This window comes from Lacerta agilis, chromosome 12 (genome assembly GCF_009819535.1).
Source record: "Lacerta agilis isolate rLacAgi1 chromosome 12, rLacAgi1.pri, whole genome shotgun sequence".
NCBI lineage: Eukaryota > Metazoa > Chordata > Lepidosauria > Squamata > Lacertidae > Lacerta > Lacerta agilis.
Window position 1 is genome coordinate 54889747 of NC_046323.1, and position 26005 is coordinate 54915751.

Genomic DNA, 26005 nt, shown 5'->3' on the forward strand with positions numbered 1-26005 from the left:
GACTAGATGACCCCCCGGGGTCCCTCCCAACTCCACAATTCTGATTCCCTGAGCGATACCTGAAGCGGGTGCGCAGGCCGTTCCCACAGGTGACGCTGCAGTGGGACCAGCTGGACCAGAGGCTCCAGGCGCACTCGCTGGGGGCGCAGGTGTGGTTGGTGCAGAGGAGCCTCCCCCCGGCGCAGGTGCAGTTGTCGCAGCCGTCGAAGCGGACGCTGCCCGGCACCCAGCTGTGCCCCTGGGCATCGGTGCACTCGCAGTAGGCGGGGGGGACGCAGGCGCCGTCTTGCTCCAGTGTCCCTGGGGGAGGAGAGCAGCAGGGGAAAGGAAGAGGGCTGAGACCCACAGGCGGCTGGAATCAGGGGAGGTTTATAAAAAATATGTGCTGAAATATAATAAAAGTATTGTTACCATGCCAGCATTCGAGGGGTGAAGGGAAGGATAATAGTTTGAAGTAAAGAGAAGTGAGCAATGAAATGCCTAAGAATGCATGGTAGAAAGGAGTCGAGGAAGTGTGCAGGGTTGTAAGCATTCAGATTCACAGTAGTTTAAGTCAAGGGATTGGTCAGGAAGATGGTGAATATAATAAACGAATACGGAGCAGAACATTTATTATTATTATTATTATTATTAATTGTTTATTATTACTTTTTCTCTTTTTTGTTATGTTGTTTATCTTATTTATTTATTTTTATGTTCTTCATTTAATTTTTTATTATTTTTTTATTTATTTAGTTATTTTCTTCGTTTTTTTCCGTTTTTTTTTTTGTTAGCTGATTGTATTGTATGTGTATATGTACAATATGTACAATATACTTGGTTCAGAATCGGGAAAAGAAGACGCATACAAGCAAAATGATCATTGTATATAATTATATTTAAGTTTTGTACTTGTGGTGGATTGTTTTTTTTCTGTTGTATTTGGAAAATCTATAATAAAAATATATATATATATTTTTTTTAAAAAGGAATCAGGGGACTGGAAAGACCAGCTCTTCCCACCCTTCTCCCTGTCAGGAATGTCCTACACACGAGTAGGACCTTGGCAGAGACACATGCCCGACTGGCATGTTCCCTCCCCAAGGATGATCGTTCGGGAGCTTCAAAAGCTTTCTTCAGCCCGAACATCACAGCGACTGATGCCAGAAGACATCAGCACACTCACGGATATTCCCCGTGTCTAAATGCGCCATGGGGCAGGGAAAAGAACACGGCTTACCCTCCGGGCACCGGCAGCCGGGCTCACAGACCTCCCCGTCTTGGCACGAGATGCCCTCCTGGAGGTCCCAGCAGTGGCGCGGGCATTCGTTGGCGCAGCCCACCATGAGCATCTCTGGGGGGCAGCCCTCCTCTGCTGGGAGAGAGCAGCCTGTTATCTTGCAGTGGTCCAGGGAGGGGAGTTGGGTCTTGGGGGAGGGGGAAACCGGGGAGCAGCTTCCCTAGACCTCTGGGGTAAGACATAATCTCTCCCCCCGCCAACTTACCGCAGGGTTTGGGGTTACAGACGCGCACTTGGTACTTCTCCCCGGGGCAGTGGCGCCCTCCGTTCTTGGGCGGGGGGCTGGTGCACATCCTCGTCCGCGACGAGCGCCCCCCGCCGCAGAGGCGGTCGCACCACGACCAGGGGCTCCACTTGGACCAGGCACCGTCCACTGCACGGGGGGACAAGGGAGAGGGGGCTGAGAGGGGGGCTGCCCGGGGGGGGAGGATGGACATGCAAAGGGGGCTCGACACTCTCAGCTCATTTCTGGGACAGGCCCGGAGCCATTCCTCACCCTCCCCTCCACGTCCCAAGAAATGCTGATGCACCCCAAAGCCAGCTCATCTTCGGAACTCCTTGCCACAGGATGTTTTATTTTGTTCCTTTATTTTGGCATTTTAACCCCACCTTTCCTCCACGGAGCACAAGGTGGCAGGCCCAGCTTCTCCTCTGCATCCTCACAGCCTGCGGTGGAGGTTTAGGATGAGAGGGAGTAAATGAGCTGAGGCTCAGGGGCGTAGAAAGGGGGGCGGTGGGGCCCCGCCCTGGGTTCCATAATGGAGAGGGTGACAAATTATCAAGGAACTTTTTTTTTTTAATGCCTGCTCCGAAGGTCTTATCTTACTATACTAGGGATTATATAGCTATAGATGAAATTTCATGCATATCGGTTAATATCTTGACCCTCCTCCACCAAAATAGCTGTTTACTTGGCTGTTTTCCTATGTCGCGAAGGCTGAAATTTCAGTTCAGTGGAGCACTTACTGTTCCCAACCCTAACCCTGTGGAAAGCCATCTAATTGGACTTTAATTTGATTTTGGGATGTTTTTAGGAGGTAATTTAATTATTGTTTGATTTTATACCAATGTTATGTATCTGATGTTAGCCACCCTGAACCCGACTTCGGCCGGGGAGGGCGGGATATAAAGAAAAGTTTTTTATTATCATTACTTGTTATTATTCCTTTGTAAGAAAATATGAAATAACGTAAAACCATTTTTGTGGGGGGGGGGTCAATCTGGGGGTTGACAAGAAATTTTCCGCACCGGGCACCACCTGACCTTCCCATACCTTGGGGGGGGGGTTGTCAAAAAATCCCCCCCCCCGGGTTCCAATTTACCTTGCTACGCCCCTGCTGAGGCTTCACGGCTGGGTGAAGGGGATTTGAACCCCCAACACTCTCTAACCACTGCACCGCACTGGCTCTCGGGGTGTTTGGAAGTCTCGTTCCCAGAGGCTGGATTGTGGAGAATTGCCAGAGAGGGATCTTGCCTTTTAGCTCTGTCCCTGAACTTCCCTGGGGGAAGCCAGCCAAATCTTGAACTCGGGTACTGGCTGAGGTAAGGGATCTCTACTTCCTCCGAAATTAAGACCCACCTGGGCTCGTTGTAATAACTCAGAAGAGCATCTGCTGGATCAGGCCAAAGGGGGGCCCATCTGGTCCAGCATCCTGTTCTCACAGGGGCCAAATACCCATAGGAACCTAGGAATCTAGATAGACTGCCTCTGGTGCTGGAGGTTTCACTCATAACAACATAAGGAGGTCCTGGCTGGAGCAGGCCAATGACTCATCTGGTGCAGCATCCTGTTCTCACAGAGACCAACCAGATGCCCATCATTGGAAAACCTGCAAGCAGAATCCGGGCACAGGAGCAGCTCTCTCCTTCTGGGGTTTCCTGCAGCTGGTCTTCAGAAGCATGGCTGCCTCCAACTGCGGAGTCAGAGTACAGCCAGCCTGTCTAGTCGCCACAGACAGCCCTCTCTTCCTCCATGGTGGCCATCCCTGTGGCAGGGAGTTCCACAGTCAAACAATGTTGTTATAGCATGATGAGGGTGAAAAGGCCTTTCTCTGTCCACTTTCTCTATTGCATGGATAACTCAAGGGCAGACAGAAGCCAGCGAGGGCCAAGCGGGACCCGCGTGCGACTCCTACCTTTGCAAGCCTGCAGGTTGCAGAATTGCCGCTCCGCGTTGGCCGTCAAGATGTCTTGGCACCAGTGCCCTCCTTGCCCCGGCGGGTTGTAGGTGCGCAGGCGCTGCTGCTGCCCGACCCCGCAGCTGCGGGAACATGCGCTCCAGGGAGACCAGGCGTTCCAAGTGCAGTTCAGGCCCAGGCACTCCTCGCCTTGGCACAGGGGGGCGTCTGCGGGGGGCAGCAGAAAAAGGCAGAGGGTCGTTCTGTGCCATCGCCTTTAAAAGAGCCTGCTGCTGGATCAGGCCAAGGGCCCACCTGGGCAGCATCCCTTTCTCCCAGTGGCCAAGCAGATGCCCATTATAGGAAACCCGTAATCAGGATTCGAACACAAGACCCTAGTCTCCCCTCCTGTGGTTTCCGGCAACCGGAATTCAGAAGCATCGCTGCCTCCAGCTGTTGAGGCAGAGCACAGCCATCCTGGCTGGTGGCCACCGCTGACCCTCCATGAATTTGCCTAATCCTAATGGTAGGATTTTGATTTGGTCTAACCCACAGAGCCTAGGGCTTGCTGATCAGAAGGTCAGCGGTTCGAATCCCCGCGGCAGGGTGAGCTCCCGTTGCTCGATCCCAGCTCCTGCCAACCTAGCAGTTCGAAAGCACGTCAAAGTGCAAGTAGATAAATAGGTACCGCTCCGGTGGGAAGGTAAATGGCGTTTCCGTGCGCTGCTCTGGTTCGCCAGAAGCGGCTTAGTCATGCTGGCCACATGATCCAGAAGCTGTACGCCGGCTCCCTCGGCCAGTAAAGCGAGATGAGCGCCACAACCCCAGAGTCGGACACGACTGGACCTAATGGTCAGGGGTCCCTTTACCTTTTTTAGGTTGGTAGACAGCATCTTAAAAAGCAGAGACACCACCTTGCCGACAAAGGTCCGTATAGTTCAAGCTCTGGTTTTCCCAGTAGTGATGTATGGAAGTGAGAGCTGGACCATAAAGAAGACTGATCGCTAAGGCAGCATAGAGAGCATTTTTACATACTGTATCTGTGCTTGGTTGGCCAGTTGCACAGTCACCGACAGGAAAATGCTCCAGAAGGTCATAACCACAGCCCAAAATATTATCGGTCACCCTCTCCCATCTTTGGATGAACTATATAGCTCCCATTGTCTCAAAAAAGCAAACAACATTTTACAGGATTCCTCTCATCCTGGATATAGTCTGTTTGCAGGGTTGCCTTCAGGCAAGAGATACAGAACAATTAAATCAAGAACGGATAAACTAAAAAAAACAGTTTTATCCAAGAGCTATAACCATTTTAAATGCTGTAACCAAATGATAAGATCTTTGGGGAGTCGTGATGAATGGTATGTATGTGTATGTGTGGTTGTAAATGTGTATAAAGGGTAAAGGGAGCCCTGACCATTAGGTCCAGTTGCGGACGACTCTGGGGTTGCAGCGCTCATCTCGCTTTACTGGCCGAGGGAGTCGGCGTACAGCTTCTGGGTCATGTGGCCAGCAGGACTAAGCCGCTTCTGGCAAACCAGAGCAGCACACGGAAATGCCATTTACCTTCCCGCCGGAGCGGTACCTATTTATCTACTTGCACTTTTGACGTGCTTTCGAACTGCTAGGTTATATATGTATACAGCGTATATGTGGCTGTAAATGTGGGATGGCATTCAATTTTGTTGCACTACGTACAATGATAATAAAGTATCTATCTATCTATCTATCTATCTATCTATCTATCTATCTATCTATCTACAGTGGTACCTCAACTTACGAATTACTCAAGAGACGAATTTTTTGACTTACGAATGAAAAAAGTGCCCACACGCCTACAAATTTTTCAACATCCGAAGGACATCCGTTGGCGGTTTTAGATGCGGTTTACTCGACTTACGGATTTTAGATGCGGTTTACTCGACTTACAGATTTTTCTGAATTTTTCGTTTCCAAAGCATTCCTATGGGAAAATCGCTTTTTTTGACTTACGAATTTTTTGACCTACGAATGTGCATTCGGAACGGATTAAATCCGTAAGTTGAGGTACCACTCTATCTATCTATCTATCTATCTATCTATCTATCTATCATCTATCTATCTATCTATCTATCTATCTATCTATCTATCTATCTATCTCTCTAATAATTATCACAGCAATTCCATTATTTGTACCCTGCCCATTCGACTGGGTTGCCCCGGCCCCTCTGGGCGGCTGGCTCTGGCTTCCTCACCTGTGCACTGGGGCAGGTTGCACTCTCGCTCCTGGAACGAGTCGCCCGTGCAGTTGGCCCACCCTTGGCAGAACCGCATGCGGGTCTTGAGGGCCGGCAGGTCGGGGTCGCTGCAGGTTTTGGAGCAAGGCGTCCAGGATGACCAAGGGCTGAAGCTGTCCTCCTCGGAGCCTGGAGAGTGGGGCAGAGGGACAGCTTCGCTTTCCGGGTGGGGTGGGGTTCCTCTGCCTCCCCAAAGGGAACAGAAACCAGATTTCCAACCCCCCCAATAATATTTAATATAATATATAATATTTTTTTCAAAACAAGCATACAAAAATATAACATACAAAATCCTTAAAAAGAAAAAAAAAACATAAAAATATTCTTTTTTTCTCCTCTAACTTTCTTTAACAGTGTTAGCTGACTTCCTTCGGTCCTTCCCATCTGATTTTCACTGTTAAATCATCCTTAGCAGTTTGTTTTATCATCATACTTAACATATTGATAATAATTACCAATTTAGCTATTATTAACCTATATTATTACCTCACCAATGAAAAACAAGAATTCTCTACTAAAATCAAACTTCATGCTGCAAGCCTATAACTCCTCCTCTACGAGTCCATAATTCTATATATAATTCTAAACCAGATTTCTGGCCCTCCTCATTACTCTCACACCCCCCCCCCTTACCTGGGATGACAGAGACGGGCTGTTTTGTGGGTCCAGCCACCGCTGTGAAGAAGGAGAAAAAGAGAAGAGTTTGGATTTGATATCCCGCTTTATCGCTACCCTAAGGAGTCTCCAAGCGGCTCACATTCTCCTTTCCCTTCCTCCCCCACAACAAACACTCTGTGAGGTGAGTGGGGCTGAGAGACTTCAGAGAAGTGTGACTAGCCCAAGGTCACCCAGCAGCTGCATGTGGAGGAGCGGAGACGCGAACCCGGTTCCCCAGATTATGAGTCTACCTCTCTTAACCACTGCACCACACTGGCACACATGCTGGGGTTAACCAATGGTGGCAGTCTTCACAGGTTCCCCCTTGTCTCCGCCACCATGCAGGTACCACCGGTGGAAAAACCCCGCCTCCGTGTCACCACAGGGTGACGATCTGTGGCAAAACCAGTGGCCAGACCGCTGGTGCCCTGACCGGCTGCGTGCCTTTGGGCAGAGCGAATAAACATAAAAATAAATAGTAAATTTTTTATTATTGATACCCCGCCCATCTGGCGGGAATTCCCCAGTAGACCTGAAGGAGCGTCTCGACCCCCATCGTCCAGCCTGGACACTGAGGTCCAGCTCCGAGGGCCTTCTGGCGGTTCCCTCCCTGCGAGAAGTGAGGTTAAAGGGAATCAGGCAGAGGGCCTTCTCGGTAGTGGCGCCCTCCCATCAGATGTCAAAGAAACAAACAACTGTATGACTTTTAGAAGACATCTGAAGGCAGCCCTGTTTAGGGAAGTTTTTAGTGTTTGATGTTTTATCGTGTTTTTAATATTCCTAGTGGCTGGGGAAACTCAGCTAGATGGGCGGGGTATTAGTATTAACAGCAACAACAACAACAACAACAACAACAATAATAACAGGCACCTTTGCTCCTGACTCTGCCCTCTTACCTTGGCAATCCAGCGTCTGACAGTATTTGATGTCCACCCGAGGGCCGGCACAGTCCTTCCCGCCGTCGGCAGGCTTGGGGTTGGCGCAGTCTCGCGTCCTGGTCATGTTCCCCAGCCCCCCGCAGGTTAAGGAGCAAGGGGCCCACGGGCTCCAGGCTGAGAAGCCCCCGTCCACGGGGCAGTGGGAGAAAGCGCAGACCAGCTGCCCGTTGCGGCAGGAGCTGAACAGAGGAGACGCAGCAGTCAGGACGGGTCTCAAAGTCGGCAGTGAATCCTGCGTTTGCAGGGGGCTGGGCTAGAATCATAGAATCCTAGAGTTGGAAGAGACCCCAAAGGCCATCCAGTCCAACCCCCTGCCAAGCAGGAAACACCATCAAAACATTCTTGACGGACGGCTGTCAAGCCTCTGCTTAAAGACCTCCAAAGAAGGAGACTCCACCACACTCCTTGGCAGCAAATTCCATGTCGGACAGCTCTTACTGTCAGGAAGTTCTTCCTAATGTTTAGCTGGAATCTTCTTTCTTGTAGTTTGAATCCATTGCCCCGTGTCCGCTTCTCTGGAGCAGCAGAAAACAACCTTTCACCCTCCTCTACATGACATCCTTTGATATATTTGAACATGGCTATCATATCAACCCTTAACCTTCTCTTCTCCAGGCTAAACACACCCAGCTCCCTAAGCCGTTCCTCATAAGGCATCGTTTCCAGGCCTTGGACCATTTTGGTTGCCCTCTTCTGGACACCTTCCAGCTTGTCAGTATCCTTCCTGAACTGGGGTGCCCAGAACTGGACACAGTATTCCAGGTGAGGTCTGGAGATGACCCCTGAGGGTTCCTTCCAACACTTCTATGATAATCCTCAAAGGTATCTCCAGGTAAGGATAGGAAAAGGCTCCCCCTGCCTAGAGAACTGCGGTCGGCCAGACAGATCCATAATCTGACTCAATACGGTGTTTCCTTGGTTCTCAAATGCCTTAGTTCTCAAATACCAAAAACCCAGAAGTAAGTGTTCCAGTTTTTGAACATTTTTCGGAAGCCGAACCTCCGATGAGGCTGTCGGCTATTGTTTCCGGGGCGCCTTCACCAATCAGAAGCTGTGCCTTGGTTTCCGAACATTTCGGAAGTCAAACGGACTTCCGGAACGGATTAACTTTGACGCTTTTGTTTTTGCTGTTTATTTTTCGTTTTCGTTTTTGAGGCTTTTTCGGTTCATTTGTTTTTGTGACTGTGCGGAACCCAGTTCAGCTGCTGATTGATCGATTTGTGAGACTGCGGAAATGGATAAAAGCCCCCCTACCCAAACAATGACTATCATCAGTGCAGGTAAGAAAAAAGAATAATTTAAATTTTTATCATCTACAATACGGGGTACAAATAAAAAATTATTATTATTATTATTACTACAGTACATTTATTGTTGCTTTCATTTTATGGATCAATGGTCTCGTTAGGTAGTAAAATTCATGTTAAATTGCTGTTTCAGGGGTTGTATTTAAAAGTCTGGAACGGATTCATCCATTCTGCATTACTTTCTATGGGAAAGTGCGCCTTGGTTTTGGAACGCTTTGGTTTTTGGAACCGACTTCCGGAACGGATTAAGTCTGAGAAACAAGGCACCACTGTATAAGGCAGCCTCTTGGGATGCTACACAGGTGTGAAAGCAGATGGCAAGCCTGCAACCAGCAGCTGCCAGGACTTATTACAATAATATATTTATTTATTTAAAAAAAAATAGAAAAATTCCTCCCAGTAGCACTTTGGAGACCAACTAACTTTGTTCTTGGTAGGAGCTTTCGTGTGCATGCACACTTCTTCAGATACACTGAAACAGAAGTCACCAGACCCATATATATAGTGAGAGAGTGAAGAGGGGTATTACTCAGAAGGGCGGTGGGAAGGGGTGATTGGCTGATAGGTGTGGAAAACCTGTTAACGACTGCAATTGGTATTACAGGAAAAAGCAAGGGATGAGATGGCCAAAAATAGCTTAATCCAAAAATAGCCTAATATTTATTTATACCCCCCCTTTGCTGGGCTCAAGGTGGCTTACAGATAAAAAGAAGAATATTCACCATTAATCGAATTAAACTCTATGCAAGTATAAAATCTGTTCCAAATATACAAATAATTACAAAAAACACCCCACAATCATTTCAAGAAAACTGGTGTGCAGCCGTGAGGCATGCCAGGGGGCAGCCGCGTGTGGGATGAGACACTTTCCGCTCGTCTTTTAGGCCGCAGTGGCACAGGTGAGGCTTTGCCCATGAGCTGGGCATGGAAGGGCCGGTTGAGACCTGGCCGAGCTCACCAGTTGCTGCAGGCAGAATAGATGGTGGCGTTTGGGGCAACTTCTTCTCCCGGGGAGAGCCGCTGACCCTGTGCCGTGAGGATGCCCAGAGCGGGCCTGGGATCCGAGGAGTGGTTCCAGAACATCTTGAGGGCGTCTTCGGTCAGGATGCAGGGGCACTCCTAAGCCAAAGAGAAAGAGAAAGAGAGAAAGAGAAAGAGAAAGAGTATGAGTAAGAGAAAGAGAAAGAGAGTGGGATTGCAAAGAGGTCAAGGCTTTCTAGGAAATGCTATATAATAAGTTAAAGAAAATGTTTTAAAATACTTTTCGTAAAAAACCAGAAGCCTTTTTTACTGGGTTCAGTGGGGGAAGAAATACCAAGGGAAGATAAAAGACTGTTCATGTATGCAACAACCGTGGCAAGAATTTTTTTAACCCCAAAATGGAAACAGCAAGAAGTACCAACGGCGGGTGGTGCTGTGGGTTAAACCACAGAGCCTAGGGCTTGCCGATCAGAAGGTCGGCGGTTCGAATCCCTGCAATGACAGGGTGAGCTCCCATTGCTCGGTCCCAGCTCCTGCCCACCTAGCAGTTCGAAAGCACGGCAACGTGCAAGTAGATAAAGAGGTACCACTCCAGAGGGAAGGTAAACAGTGTTTCCGTGCGCTGCTCTGGTTCGCCAGAAGTGGCTTAGTAATGCTGGCCACATGACCTGGAAGCTGTACGCCGGCTCCCTTGGCCAGTAAAGCGAGATGAGCGCCACAACCCGAGTCGGACGCGACTGGACCTAATGGTCAGGGGTACCTTTAACTTTACCAACACCAACGAAAGAAGAGTGGCAGATGAAGACAATGGACTCTGCAGAACTGGCAAAGCTAGCAGGAAAAATCCGCCACCAACAGGGTCAAGTATTCCAAAAGGACCGGAGTAAATTTATACGGCGTTTGAAAGATTATTGTAAGCAATTAACATCACTAGCAGGGTTGTCTGAGGACTTGTAATGAGAAGTTTTCTACCTTTCTGTATTTGTTTAAATTTTGAGCCATTCTGTAAGGAGTGCAATTAGAACTGGAAAACGTATAAATTGCGATGGTACGAAGGTTAATTTCGAAAGCCACGAACATGATGGACAGAGAGAGAGACAGAGAGGTTCAGAGGTCCCCACCTGGACGCAAGCCCCTTCGTGCTGGTACGTGCCCACGGGGCAGTGGCACCCTTCCTCGCAGCCGTCCGAGAAGCAGTCCATCCGGCGGGTGAGATGGGCGCAGCTGTAGGGGCACCCCTCTTCCTTCAGGCATTCCCGGTACAGACGCCCCACCGGGCAGCCGACCTCTGAGAGGATGGGAGAAAGATCGCAACGGTGACCAGAAGCCCTTCTCTTGGTCCCTTGGTGAGGACCAGTGCCAGATTTAAGTATAAGTGAAACAAGCAACAACTTAGGGCCCCACTCTCTTGGGGCCCCCCAGAAAACTTAAAGGGAAAAAAACCTGGATGTACATTTCCAAAACATAAGATAAAAAACAAATAAAATAAAACCTACATACAGCAACCGTGTTTTGTGTTGTGTAGGCGCCTGTGGTGTAAGTCAGGGCCCCCGCCTGCTGGCCTGCTCCCTCAAATATCACTGGTTTGCTCCTTTCTATATATAGGGTGCCTACATTCTGCTGTTTATAATTATTAGTAGTTTGCATCATATATTTACACCTATTATTGTTTCATGTTATAGGAAGTTTCTAGAGACTAGATTATGAGTGTTTGTAAACTGTGTTTCTAAAGGAACTTTTGTTCTTGCCAATTGCCAATGTGTTCGCATTACTAAGTTTGTTATGAATTTAAAAAAATCATTTTAAGTTAGAGCTTAGTAATTATTTCACTATTAATATACTTCTTCTTAATTGTATTTCAGTTCAACAATGACTTTGATAAAATACATATTTTGTGATGTGCAAATGGCTTGAGATACCTACGAGGTCCATAAATGACCATATAGCATATGTTGTTGTTGTTGTTGTTCAGTCGTTCAGTCGTGTCCGACTCTTCGTGACCCCATGGACCAGAGCACGCCAGGCACGCCTATCCTTCACTGCCTCTCGCAGTTTGGCCAAACTCATGTTAGTAGCTTCGAGAACACTGTCCAACCACCTCATCCTCTGTCGTCCCCTTCTCCTTGTGCCCTCCATCTTTCCCAACATCAGGGTCTTTTCTAGGGAGTCTTCTCTTCTCATGAGGTGGCCAAAGTACTGGAGCCTCAACTTCAGGATCTGTCCTTCTAGTGAGCACTCAGGGCTGATTTCTTTGAGAATGGATAGGTTTGATCTTCTTGCAGTCCATGGGACTCTCAAGAGTCTCCTCCAGCACCATAATTCAAAAGCATCAATTCTTCGGCGATCAGCCTTCTTGATGGTCCAGCTCTCACTTCCGTACATTACTACTGGGAAAACCATAGCTTTAACTATACGGACCTTTGTCGGCAAGGTGATGTCTTTGCTTTTTAAGATGCTGTCTAGGTTTGTCATTGCTTTTCTCCCAAGAAGCAGGCGTCTTCTAATTTCGTGACTGCTGTCACCATCTGCAGTGATCATGGAACCCAAGAAAGTGAAATCTCTCACTGCCTCCATTTCTTCCCCTTCTATTTGCCAGGAGGTGATGGGACCAGTGGCCATGATCTTAGTTTTTTTGATGTTGAGCTTCAGACCATATCTTGCGCTTTCCTCTTTCACCCTCATTAAAAGGTTCTTTAATTCCTCCTCACTTTCTGCCATCAAGGTAGTATCATCAGCATATCTGAGGTTGTTGATATTTTTTCCGGCAATCTTAATTCCGGTTTGGGATTCATCCAGTCCAGCCTTTCGCATGATGAATTCTGCATATAAGTTAAATAAGCAGGGAGACAATATACAGCCTTGTCGTACTCCTTTCCCAATTTTGAACCAATCAGTTGTTCCATATCCAGTTCTAACTGTAGCTTCTTGTCCCCCATAGAGATTTCTCAGGAGACAAATGAGGTGATCCGGCACTCCCATTTCTTTAAGAACTTGCCATAGTTTGCTGTGGCCGACACAGTCAAATGCTTTTGCGTAGTCAATGAAGCAGAAGTAGATGTTTTTCTGGAACTCTCTAGCTTTCTCCATAATCCAGCGCATGTTTGCAATTTGGTCTCTGGTTCCTCTGCCCCTTCGAAATCCAGCTTGCACTTCTGGGAGTTCTCGGTCCACATACTGCTTAAGCCTGCCTTGTAGAATTTTAAGCATAACCTTGCTAGCATGTGAAATGAGTGCAATTGTGCGGTAGTTGGAGCATTCTTTGGCACTGCCCTTCTTTGGGATTGGGATGTAGACTGATCTTCTCCAATCCTCTGGCCACTGCTGAGTTTTCCAAACTTGTTGGCATATTGAGTGTAGCACCTTAACAGCATCATCTTTTAAAATTTTAAATAGTTCAGCTGGAATATCATCACTTCCACTGGCCTTGTTGTTAGCGAGGCTTTCTAAGGCCCATTTGACTTCACTCTCCAGGATGTCTGGCTCAAGGTCAGCAACCACATTACCTGGGGTGTATGAGATCTCCATATCTTTCTGGTATAATTCTTCTGTGTATTCTTGCCACCTCTTCTTGATGTCTTCTGCTTCTGTTAGGTCCTTTCCACTTTTGTCCTTAATTGTGGTAATCTTTGTACGAAATGTTCCTTTCATATCTCCAATTTTCTTGAACAAATCTCTGGTTTTTCCCATTCTGTTATTTTCCTCTATTTCTTTGCATTGCTCGTTTAGAAAGGCCCTCTTGTCTCTCCTTGCTATTCTTTGGAAATCTGCATTCAATTTCCTGTATCTTTCACGATCTCCCTCGCATTTTGCTTGCCTTCTCTCCCCCGCTATTTGTAAGGCCTCCTTGGACAGCCACTGTGCTTTCTTGCATTTCTTTTTCATTGGGATGGTTTTCGTTGCTGTCTCCTGTATAATGTTACGAGCCTCCATCCACAGTTCTTCAGGCACTCTATCCACCAAATCTAAATCCTTAAACCTGTTCTTCACTTCAACTGTGTATTCATAAGGAATTTGATTTAGATTGTATCTTACTGGCCCAGTGGTTTTTCCTACTTTCTTCAGTTTAAGCTGGAATTTTGCTATAAGAAGCTGATGATCTGAGCCACAGTCAGCTCCAGGTCTTGTTTTTGCTGACTGTATAGAGCTTCTCCATCTTTGGCTGCAGAGAATATAATCAATCTGATTTCGATGTTGCCCATCTGGTGATGTCCATGTGTAGAGTCGTCTCTTGTGTTGTTGGAAAAGAGTGTTTGTGATGACCAGCTTGTTCTCTTGACAGAACTCTATTAGCCTTTGCCCTGCTTCATTTTGAACTCCAAGGCCAAACTTGCCAGTTGTTCCTTTTATCTCTTGACTCCCTACTTTAGCATTCCAATCTCCTATAATGAGAAGAACATCCTTCTTTGGTGTCATTTCTATAAGGTGTTGTAAGTCTTCATAGAATTGATCAATTTCAGTTTCTTCAGCACTGGTAGTTGGTGCATAAACTTGGATTACTGTGATGTTAAAAGGTCTGCCTTGGATTCGCATCGAGATCATTCTATCATTTTTGAAATTACATCCCAGTACAGCTTTCGCCACTCTTTTGTTGACTATGAGGGCCACTCCATTTCTTTTACGGGATTCCTGCCCACAGTAGTAGATATGATAGTCATCCGAACTGAATTCGCCCATTCCTGTCCATTTTAGTTCACTGATGCCTAGGATGTCAATGTTTATTCTTGCCATCTCACTTTTTACCACATCCAGCTTACCAAGGTTCATGGTTCTTACATTCCAGGTTCCTATGCAATACTTTTCTTTACAGCATTGGACTTTCCTTTCGCTTCCAGGCATATCCGCAACCAAGCGTCCTTTCGGCTTTGGCCCAGCCGCTTCATCAGCTCTGGATCTACTTGTACTTGTCCTCCGCTCTTCCCCAGTAGCATGTTGGACGCCTTCCGACCTGAGGGGCTCATCTTCCAGCGTCATATCTTTTATATGCCTGTTGTCTTTGTCCATGGAGTTTTCTTGGCAGGGATACTGGAGTGGGTTGCCAGTTCCTACTCCAGGTGGATCACGTTTGGTCCAAACTCTCTACTATGACCTGTCCATCTTGACCTGTCCATAGCTTCCCTGAGTAATTCAAGCCCCTTCGCCACGACAAGGCAGTGATCCATGAAGGGGATATAGCATATATTCAACACAAAAAAAGCTACTGAGGGTAACGAGGCCCTTTCTATGTCCAGCTGTCCTTTGCCAACAACAAATTGTCACTGTTTTTTGTGTTGAATATAGCATATATTCAACACAAAAAACAGTGACAATTTGTTGTTGGCAAAGGACAGCTGGACATAGAAAGGGCCTCGTTACCCTCAGTAGCTTCAAACCTAAATCCAGCTTAGGGCCTCATCAAACCTAAATCCCACCTAGCAGGGCCTTCTCGGTGGTGGCACCTCCCAGGCAACTTTGAAACACCCTGCCTAGAGAAGCTGGATTGGGGAGGAGAGAGTGAGCCGGTCTCTGCTCCTCAGAGAAGCAGGGAGTTTCAATATAGGGGGGAGCCACCCAGTGGCGGAGGAACCCTCTCCGTCACCCAGGGCGCCAGCGCAGGGCAAACCGCCCAGTGACGCATGTGCGACGTCCGTACAGACTGTGCATGCACAGCTGGGGGGGAGGCAGTAGGCCATCATGTCGCCCCCCCGGGGTGGTTCCTGGGGCGACCCGCCCCCTCCGCCCCCCCTTCGTACGCCCCCGGAGCGACCGACTCACCAAGGCACACTTGGGTGTTGCAGGTCTTGCTCTGGGCAGCCAAGCCCTGGCAGTCGGGCACCCGGCACTGGCGGATCCGCATTTGCTCTCCTCCTCCGCAGGAGACGCTGCAGGGCTCCCAGGGGGACCAGGCGCCCCAGGCTTCCTCCTCTGTGGGGACATGGAGGAGGCAGAGGTCAACGGAAGGAGGCAAGGGAGGGAGGGAGGGAGGGAAGGAAGGAAGGAAGGAAGGAAGGGAGAGAGGGAGGGTAATACAGGTGGAACTCGAAAAATTAGAATATCGTGGAAAAGTCCATTTATGTAAGCAATTGTTTTCATTAGCTACCAGAGTTTAATATATGAGATAGACTCATGACATGCAAAGCAAGATATGTCAAGCCTTTGCTTGTTATAATTGTGATGATTATGGCGTACAGCTGATGAAAACCCCAAAGTTGAATTTGTTAATTTGGGGTTCTCATCAGCTGTACACCATAATCATCACAATTATAACAAATAAAGGCTTGACGTATCTCGCTTTGCATGTCATGAGTCCATCTCATATATTAGTTTCACCTTTTAAGTTGAATTACTGAAAGAAATGAACCTTTCCACGATATTCTAATTTTTTGTTTCACCTGCAAATATTATTATTATTATTATTATTATTATTATTATTATTATTATTATTATTATTATATTAACAGCCCCGCCGTCCTCCTCACCTGGGCAGTCTTGCTGGCTCTGGCAAGCTCTCTGCTGCTCTCTGCTGCCCAGGCACCCCCTGCCTCCGTTCTGGGGAGCTGGGTGGTCGCACTCGCGGAATCGGAACTCGGCTCCCTCCCCACAGCTCTGGCTGCAGGGCGACCACGGCCCCCAGGGGCCCCAGCCTCCATCCAGGCGGCACGAGGGGTCCACGTCGCACTGCAGGTGGCCGGCCACGCAGGTGCTGGGGGAGAAGAATTGGGGCAGAGGGGTGCTAACGGCCGGGGGGCAGACATAACGCCATTTGCATTTCTTTACTGAAATTGTTTCCATTCTGTGTTTTGCATTTCCACGAGAAAAAGAAGAAGAAGAATCTCTAAGTGGTTTATAAGCCGCTTTGAAACAGAACGTCACAAAACGTCTGAATGAAACATTACGAATGAAAAGCAAAGTCGAGCTTCCATAAATAACTGCTCTGCATTTGTAAGAAACAGATTTTTCACTTTGGAACTCCCTGCCTCTTGACAACAGTCAGCAGCCTTCACTGTACACTTTTGGCACCGGCTAAAAACATTTTGGCTTAGACAAGGCCACCCGGACATCTAGAATGTGGGTGGGTGTTTTGTCAGCCGTGCCATGCAAAGAGCTGGTGCCAGAAGATTGCCGTTTTCAGCTGCAATCATAAAATCTATAAAGTCAACCCAGGTTGCAGTGAAATTTAGGTGTCCTCCCCCCAAAATAAAACAAAGAAATGGTGTATAAATCTTACAAAATAAACCAAATAAAGATATTTAAAGCGTCATTAGCCTGCTTTGACTAGACTCACCAGTTCTGGCAGGGTCCGGACACTGTCTCCCCAGGCTGGACGTACTCCCAGGGGGTGAGCCCTGACCACAGAGAGAGATTCCGTCCTTCGGGGACACCTGCCAAGACGGGGAAAAGAGGGAATAATTCAGAGTTGGAAGTTTCTTCCTGCTCCCCTTGCCCCCCTGTGCGAATCAGGCCCCACTCCATCTTGAATTCCCTCCATCTCCAAACCAATTGATCATAATTTTATTTTATTTATTTATTTTATTAAAGATTTTCTTGATTTACAAAGGTAATGCAATGTCTCTCTCGTATTTTTGTAGTTTTTGTTGTATTTTGTATTTTGTGTGTGTTTTATTGTTAAAATTTAATAAATTCCTTTATAAAAACCAAAAAACCCTTCTTAAATAGGGGTGCCCTTCCACCGTTCGGATTCCGTTCTTAGACCGAAGTAAAGTTCTCAAACCAAGACACTATTTCCCGCTTTTGCGGAGTTTGTAAACCAAATCGTTCTTAAACCGGACTGTTCTTAAACCGAGGTACCACTGTAGTGTTGTTTTATTGCTACGGCTGATGGCTGACGCAAATAAAGATTTATTCATGCACTCACTCACTCACTCACCCAGCCAGGTGTTCTGGTATTTGCAGCGGCAGTGCGCTGGCCGGACGCACACCCCATCCTGCAGCAGCTGCCCGTCTGGGCAGGCGCACGAGAGCTGGCACTGGGGGCTGTCGAGGCAGGCGGTGTCCGGGTGCAGGTCCTCGCAGGTGCGCGGGCAGGCCTTGCCGCAGGGGAACGACACCTGGCCCCCGCTGCAATCTGGGGGGGGGGACCAGAAAAAAGCCACTCAGGTCTCTGTGCGCAACTTTGGGTGCACATCTTTCATTCCATGTTCCCACCCAGGGCCGGATTTAGATTTGATGAGGCCCATCAATGAAGGTAATGGGGCCCTTTAGGTGTCCAGCTGTCATAGAATCAGCTTCCGAGGTACCGCTGTATTGTCATGCTGCCAAGCCATTGATTAAGGGGAATAATCTCTCTATTCTTCCCATTCATCAATATCAATCTCTTAGCCACCATTAGGGCAGGTGGGCTCCATTTTTGCTCTCCCATTGTCACTTTTTCCACGCAACAGCTATAGAGTTCAAATGAATATTCACCTCTGAAAATCTTAATTTCCTCCGTAAAGTATTATTGATATAATCCAATGCTTTCTACCTAAACTTACAGGTGAAACTTGAAAAATTAGAATATCGTGGAAAAGTCCATTTATGTAAGCAATTGTTTTCATTAGCTACTGGAGTTTAATATATGAGATAGACTCATGACATGCAAAGCGAGATATGTCAAGCCTTTTGCTTGTTATAATTGTGATGATTATACTGCACAGCTGATGAAAACCCCAAAGTTGAGATTGTTAATTTGGGGTTCTCATCAGCTGTATGCCATAATAATCACAATTATAACAAATAAAGGCTTGACATATCTCGCTTTCCATGTCATGAGTCTATCTCATATATTAGTTTCACCTTTTAAGTTGAATTACTGAAAGAAACGAACCTTTCCACGATATTCTAATTCTTCGAGTTTCACCTGTATTAACCGTGAGCCAGTGTAAAAGCAGGTGTTTCAAAGGAGACTTTTCCAATGAATTTATTACCAATAAAATAAAATTCAGGTGGGCGCAGGCAAATTTTCCTTCTGAGAGTGTGGGTATAAAGGCTTTTTTTTTTTGAGGACCACTGTTGTATGTGCTGACGTTCATCCCCCTCCTAAGGTCAGTGTCACCCCCACCTCTCTGATTATGGGGCTTATTTTGGCAACAACAGCGCCCCCCCTTGGAATATCCGCCCAGTCCGATGCGCCTTCTCACCTCTGCACTCGGTGACTCCGTCGTGGCACGGGAGGGTCTGCCGGGCTTCGCCAGGGCAGGGGAGCCCCCCAAAGCGGGCAGGGGGGTTGCTGCACTCCCTGCTCCGGGCCGACTCTCCTCCGCAGGCGTCGCAAGGGGACCAGGGGCCCCACGTACTCCAGGCCCCGTCCACTGTGAGGCCCAAGAGAAAGGAGGTGGGTGGGTGGGTGTGTCTGCGGAGCCCTTCCTTTTTCCTCTATATCAATTTTTATTAAGGGTTTTCAACGTAAAATACAATAAAAGCCCAACTGATCAAAAGGAGGTAAGCAGGAAAGAAGTGAAGGAAGAAGAAGAAGAAGAAGAAGAAGAAGAAGAAGAAGAAGAAGAAGAAGAAGGGAAAATAAACACAAGGTGCTCTGTTATAATTATATTGTAACCCAGGCTTCCTCAGATGTTGTTTGGAGACTACAATTCCCATCACCCCTGACCATTGGTCCTGCTATCTAGGGATCATGGGAGTTGTAGGCCAAAAACATCAGGAGGGCTGAGTTTGAGGAAGCCAGTTGTAACCCTTATTCCCAACCCATTCAGATGGGTGGGGTACAAATAATAATAATAATAATAATAATAATAATAATAATAATAATAATAATTTATTTATTCCCCAGCCACACTGGGCGGCTTCCAACAGAATATTAAATGCAATAATATATTACCAGTAAACATTAAAAACATTCCCTAAACAGGGTTGCCTTCAAATGTCTTCTAAAAGTCTGGTAGTTGTTTTTCTCTTTGACATCTGGTGGGAGGGAGTTCTACAGGGTGGGTGCCACCACCGAGAAGGCCCTCTGCCTGGTTCCCTGTAACTTGGCTATTATTATTATTATTATTATTATTATTATTATTATTATTAAGCTGGGGGTAGGAGTCAGAGTGTCAGGCTGGGAGCTGGAGGGATGCGGGTTCAAATCACCAATGCTCAACTATGAAACTTGGTGAGTGCCTGTCGCTGCTTCTCAGCCTAGCCTACCTCTCAGGGTTGTTGTTAAACAGAGGGAGAATAAATAGGACTATAAATGCACAATAAGAATATTGTACAGTAGGAAGAAAGGGGGCTGAGCCCCCCCCCCACCATCCGAGCCTTTCCCTTTCTAACCACTTTTACAAAAGTTCATTTGCGGGACCTGTGCGTTTGGTTTCCGCACGCAGCCACCCTCCCGTTTCCCCCAGAGGTTTGGTACCTGGGCAGAAAGAGTCCATGGGGCACTCCTCCCTCTGAAGCTGGATGCCGCTGTCGCCGTGGTGCTCCTGCAGCCCCTCGCACTCGGGGCCCCCGTTCTGGGGCTTGGGGCAAGCGCAGGCCCGGTAGCGGGTGACCATTTCGTTGCCGCATGTCCGGGAGCAGGGGCTCCACGGAGACCAGTCGCACCAGCCGCCGGGAACTGGGATAAGAAGAGTTTGAAGAGTTTGGATTTGATATCCCGCTTTATCACGACCCGAAGGAGTCTCAAAGCGGCTCACATTCTCCTTTCCCTTCCTCCCCCACAACAAACACTCTGTGAGGTGAGTGGGGCTGAGAGACTTCAGAGAAGTGTGACTAGCCCAAGGTCACCCAGCAGCTGCATGTGGAGGAGCGGAGATACGAACCCGGTTCACCAGATTACAAGTCCACCGCTCTTAACCACTGCACCACACTGGCTGGAGGGAAAGAGGTCGCGGGGGTCCCAAGGGAGCCTCTCCCACTGGGGGCCCCTTCCTCTCCGTGAGCCCCCCCCCCGCCTGGCAAAACCTCGCTGTGGGACTCACCGGCACAAGCTTGACTGGTGCAGATCAGTTTCCCTTTGGAGCAGGTGCTGGGAAGAGAGAATGAGGCAGGAGATTGGAGACCCCGTGGCCAGAGCTGGAAGGAGCCCCAAGGGCCTGCGGTTGACGTGCAAGATAACAAAAGCATTCTGGGAAATGATTTATAATGAGTAGGGGGGATTTTTTTGGGGGGGGGGAACCAAAGGCTTTTCTACTAGTTACTTTAGGTGTAGAGATTACAAAGGAGCAGAAACGAATATTCATGTACGCGACGACGGCAGTGCGGATACTACCGGCCCAGAGATGAAAAGACGATAAAGTTCCGTCCAGAGACGAATGGTTGATGAAGATGATGGACTATTGCCGAAATTGACCCGGGAAATCAGAAACCAGGAAGAGAAGAACTTTAAGAAGGAACGGGGGAAACTTTGGCAGGATTTGAGTAATGCTTGTAATATACGAAGAATTGCGGCAAAAATGGATTATTTGGTTTTTTGGAAAAGTAGAGAAAATAAGGGAGGCAGTTCGGAAAAAAAGATTGATAATGGTAACCATGGAAGGGCGGAGGGGAGTCAGGGGATTCAAGGAATACTAAATGGCAATGTTGATGTATAATGTTTGAATTCCAATTGGTTATGTAAAATTCAAACAATCAATGGGCACCCAAGAGCCATCTAGACCAGGGGTCGGCAACCTGCGGCCCATAGGTCGGATGCAGCCCACGAAGACCGTTTTACCGGCCCACAAACCGAGCCACCCGCTCGGCAAGTCTTCCGCGCCCTGCACTAAGCAGCACAGCGCGGCATGGGGACTCGCCAAGTTGTGACGGAAACCGTGTCTGTGCATGTCCAGACGCCGAAAATTGCTTCTGCGCAGGTGCGGTTTTCGGCATCTGGGCATGCGCAGGCGCGATTCCCGGCGCTGCAATGCAGGAATCGCAGCTAAATAGGAGCTGGCCTTTGACACACCCACCCCTGGCACCCCTGGAGGCCCCAGCGCTCAGCCCCACGTCTCTGCCTAGCCTCACCAGGTGTTGCATCCGTCAGAGCGAGGGACGGTCTCTCCCGGCAGGTGTCGGAGGCCGGTGAGCAGGTCCAGGCAGGTGCACAGGTCCTTCTCCACGCAGGCCGTGCCGTTCAGGACTTTCCCCCCGGCGCAGTAGCAGCCGGGCTCGCAGGTCCACAGGCAGTGCTACGGGTGGGAGAGGGGGGGTGAGCGATTCTCGGGGTGCGGTGGGGGGCAGGAAGACAGAGGCACACGGCAGCGAGGAGGGGCAGAATCCGCAAGAGAGCGGCAGGGTCTACAGCAGCCTCTGGCAACCCAGCGAGGCAGAGCTTATGTGTGCCATGGGGCAGGCGGGAGTTGGCAGTGCAACCTCACAGGGTCGTTGTGAGGGTGGCATGAGGAGAGGACCACGTAGGACACCTTGAGCTCTTTGGGGGCGGGAAGGTGGGATAGGAAAGCAATTAATGGAGATAATATAAATGATCCCAGAGACAAAAGCCGAGGGTTGGGGGTCCCCCATGCACAGACGCCCACCGGGCCTCACCGAGATGTCGTCGCAGGAGCGGGGGCAGGGGGGCCCGCAGCGGCTGTAGGAGGCGCCCTCGACGGCAGAGCAGTCCACACCTGTGCCAGGTAGCAAAGGAAGGACAGGTGAAGGCCCTGAGGGGAAGCGACCCGGGCAGTGCCCACAAGCTCTCCCCACAACCACCCTCCAAAACAGAGTGCTGCTTCCTGGCAGGGAGCAAGCAGGCAAATGGGTGGTGCCAGAGGGGGTGTCAGGAGATCAAGTGCCCCCCCCCAAACAAGGAACTCACTCCCCCCCTTTTCTCCTGCCCCAATTTCTGGACTCCTGTTATTAACATATGCTTACTATCATTTCAGATATCTCAATATGTGGGGCGCACCTTGCCCACCTAGAAATACACTTCGCCCCTTCTGTGCCCCTCCCCTGAATATATATATATTTTTGTGGGGCCACCACTGAGCAGGCGGGAGCACTTTTCAGGCTCAATTGCAGGGCAAACGTGATGTCATGGCTGGAGACGTCGTCTAGGGAGATATCTGGGTCCAAATCTTCGTTCGGTCACAAATCTCTCTCTCTCTCTCTCTCACCTACCTTGCAGGGTTGCTGGGAAGACAAAGCCCGTGTCTGTGCGGGGAGAGCCATGCCGCTTTACCAGGGGTAGACCCTGAAAGTGGCCCCCAAGACTTCTCTTCCCGGCCCCCGGCACTCTCCCCAGGGACCCCCCTCCCCTCCCCAGCCCTGCCTGCCCCCCTTTCGCTTGCCTGGGGTGTCTGCTTGAACCTCGATAATAATAATGCCTGGAAGGGTTGCGTGCAAAGGGGTGTTAACCGTTCGCTCCAATGTAAAATGGACGTTTGTGGCTCAGATCGCTTTGGCCTCTGGGGGTGATATGGCCCCCGGGAGGTGCCCCGGAAGGGTATGTGGCCCTCAGAGGGGAAAGGGTTCCCTGCACCTTGAGTTGAAACCAAGCCACTTGGGAAAACAGAGGTGGGAGAGGAATGAGTTCGCAGCATTGTAGAGCTGGAAGGGACCCCCCAGGGTCATCTAGACCAACCCTCCGTAACAGGTCGCAGAAATGGCTCTTGTCAGGCCACAGTGGTCCCGGCCCCCAAGCGCACACTTCCCCCAGGCAGCGGGGGCCATTCTTCTTCCAGAAAGGGCTCCCCAGAAGCCCTCCCCCCCGCGCATTTTGGGGTGAGGGGGAAGAGCCATGGGGCAGGGGCAGAGATTTTACCCAAACTTCTAGGTGTGTCTCCGGCGTGTGGGAGGGTCTTCTGATCCCGGCCCTGACTCACCTGGACACGGGTTCAAGCTGCAGCCTTCCACCTGGGTGGGGACGCCCTCGCAGTAGTCCCCGCCCCCCTGTGGGGAGGGGCTGTCGCAGGCTCTCGCCCGGCTCCTCATGCCTCCCCCGCAGCTGGCGGTGCAGTCGGTCCAGGGGCTCCAGCCCCCCCAGCCCCCGTCCCCTACAACCACAGGGGGGAAAGAGCATGTGTGGGTCGCTGGGCCCTCCGTTGCTGAATACCTTCCTCCCATGTGGGAGGTTGTTGTTATAAGAATTCTAAGGTCTCAAATATGGAATAAACATTCATAAATGCACACATATCTAAATATATGAACCACGTGTCTGAAATAGCATGGGAGAGCAATCCTGAAGCCAGTTTGACTGTCCCAATGACCTCAAATATTCCTCTACAGTTAAGGGAGGCAAATGAGGGAAACCTTCCCATTGTCTGTTTGCTTGCAAATCCTCTATTTCTGTATGAACAGGGTGAGCCTGTGACCTGGAGTCAGGAACTAAGCTATTAACCAAAACAAAATAAAATAAAAAATTCCTTCCAGTAGCACCTTAAAGACCAGCTAAGTTTGTTCGTGGTATGAGCTTTCGTGTGCATGCACACTTCTTCAGATACTGGAAGGAATTTTTTAATTTTATTTTGTTTTGACTATGGCAGACCAACACGGCTACCTACCTGTAACTTAAACTATTAACCATCACAAAAGAATGGCCATCCTGCCCAGGTAATGCAATCAGTGACCATTATCAGGTATCCTGGCAGGCAGGATTTTGGCTGTAGACTGCCCCCTTCTGTGATGTACCGTATTTTTCACTCCATAAGACGCACTTTTTTCCTCCCCAAAAGTAAGGGGAAATATCTGTGCGTCTTATGGAGTGAATGGTGGTCCCTGGAGCTGAATAGCCCAGGGGCCAAAAGAGGATCATGTTTTTTATTTTACAAAGAGAAAGCGGGGTGTTGAAAGGACCCCACTCAGCAGCTGATCAGCAAGAGATCGGGAGAGAGATAAGAGTCTCCAGCTCTCTTTCAGCCCCGCCCTCCTTTGTTGAATGTGCTGCAGAGGGAGGTTGTTTGTTTCCCCAGCAACATGTGACTGGCTGATTAGATTATCTGTTTGGAAACTGTAGAAAAGGCTCCCTTTCCTTTAGAAGCTGCAGAAATGTGAGTTGAACCCCGTAAAAAGGGGGCTTTTCCTCTTTGCTTTTCCCCCTTTGCAAAAGGAGCTTTGCTTTTCTCCCTTTGCAAAAAAGCTGCAAAACTTTTAGCTGATCCTAAAAAAAACCCAGGGTTTTTCCCTTTGCAAAAAAGCTGCAAAACTTTTAGCTGATCCTCAAAAAAACAGGGCTTTTCCCTTTGCAAAAAAGCTGCAAAACTTTTAGCTGATCCTCTAAAAAAACAGGGCTTTTAGAGAAGGAAAACCAGAAAAATATTTTTTTATTGTTTCCTCCTCTAAAAACGAGGTGCACCCTATGGTCTGATGTGCCCTATGGAGCGAAAAATACGGTATGTATGATGTGGTGGTTTTTTGGGGTGGTGGTGGTTTTGGGCTACAGGGTGGGCAATTTCAAGAGTCTATATAAGGGCTTGTGCACCATTGTTTGGGGTTCTCCTCCCTCCTGCGTGTGGTAGGCGGGGACCCTATATTTATTATCCTTTAATAAATATTCTTACTAGCCACTTTGCTTCTCGTTATACTCTGGTTGGCCTCTGTTGTTTTTCTCCTACCTATAGGGAACCCACTTAAGGACTCTATACAGGCTCTTGGATACCCCATAAGGGAAAAGGAGCAGTTTTTTTTTCTTCTGATAACATTGTGAAAGTGAGGTCTTGACTCTTGGAAAGGCAGCAGGAAGTCATAGGGGTGTTTAGGGGGACACTTACGGGCGCAGGGCTGGGCCTGGCAAGGTCTGTCCTCGCGTTCGGGACCCAAGCAGGGCAGCCCCATCCCAGACGGAGGGGGATCCGTGCAGAAGTGGTACCGGTTCCGTAGCCCCAGCCCGCAGGATGCCGAGCACTCGCTCCAGGGGGTCCATTCTGACCACTGGCCGTTCACTGGGGGGGAAAGGGAAGTCACCAGTAAGAAGAAGAAGAAGAAGAAGAAGAAGAAGAAGAAGAAGAAGAAGAAGAAGAAGAGTTTGGATTTGATATCCCGCTTTATCACTACCCGAAGGAGTCTCAAAGCGGCTCACATTCTCCTTTCCCTTCCTCCCCCAAAACAAACACCCTGTGAGGTGAGTGAGGCCGAGAGACTTCAGAGAAGTGGGACTAGCCCAAGGTCACCCAGCAGCTGCATGCGGAGGAGCGGAGACACGAACCCGGTTCCCCAGATTACTAGTCCACCACTCTTAACCACTACACCACACTGGCTCTCTGAACAGGTGTTGGCCATAGCTGTCAACTCCCCCCCCCCCTTAAGGGAAATTCCCTTATTCTGAATAGGATTCCTCGTAAGGAAAGGGAAAAGTTGACAGCTATGGTGTTGGTGAGCTGTGATCTTTCTGGGGGAGACTCGAGATGGGGTGCGGGCACAACAAGACTCCAGATTGTGGACAGAAAGCCCTCCTCCACACAGAGTTGACCTGTGGAACTCCTTCCCACAGGAGGCAGGGATGGCCACCAACCTGGATGGTTTTAAAAGAGGATTAGATAAGTTCCGAGCACAAGAGCAAATCTCTCCTCTTGTGGTTTTCAGCAGCTGGTCTTCAAAAGCATCGCTATGAAGG

The 26005-nt window shown here is 48.8% G+C and overlaps 1 protein-coding gene across 1 annotated transcript in view; it reads right to left on the bottom strand.

Moving 5' to 3' along the window:
• LOC117055462 (SCO-spondin-like) overlaps positions 1-26005 on the bottom strand; it is a 185017-nt gene that overhangs the window by 33276 nt on the left and 125736 nt on the right. Inside the window, exons 70-88 of the mRNA XM_033164998.1 lie at positions 25164-25334; positions 23280-23450; positions 22003-22082; positions 21481-21644; positions 20457-20503; positions 19892-20092; positions 18672-18842; positions 17420-17617; positions 16817-16913; positions 16011-16234; positions 15307-15456; positions 10677-10843; positions 9533-9693; positions 7226-7446; positions 5631-5825; positions 3415-3624; positions 1485-1652; positions 1220-1351; positions 60-300 (exon numbers count right to left, since the gene is read on the bottom strand). Of these exons, the coding sequence (XP_033020889.1) occupies positions 60-300; positions 1220-1351; positions 1485-1652; positions 3415-3624; positions 5631-5825; positions 7226-7446; positions 9533-9693; positions 10677-10843; positions 15307-15456; positions 16011-16234; positions 16817-16913; positions 17420-17617; positions 18672-18842; positions 19892-20092; positions 20457-20503; positions 21481-21644; positions 22003-22082; positions 23280-23450; positions 25164-25334 (3169 nt within the window). The remainder of the gene's footprint in view (positions 1-59; positions 301-1219; positions 1352-1484; positions 1653-3414; positions 3625-5630; positions 5826-7225; positions 7447-9532; positions 9694-10676; positions 10844-15306; positions 15457-16010; positions 16235-16816; positions 16914-17419; positions 17618-18671; positions 18843-19891; positions 20093-20456; positions 20504-21480; positions 21645-22002; positions 22083-23279; positions 23451-25163; positions 25335-26005) is intronic.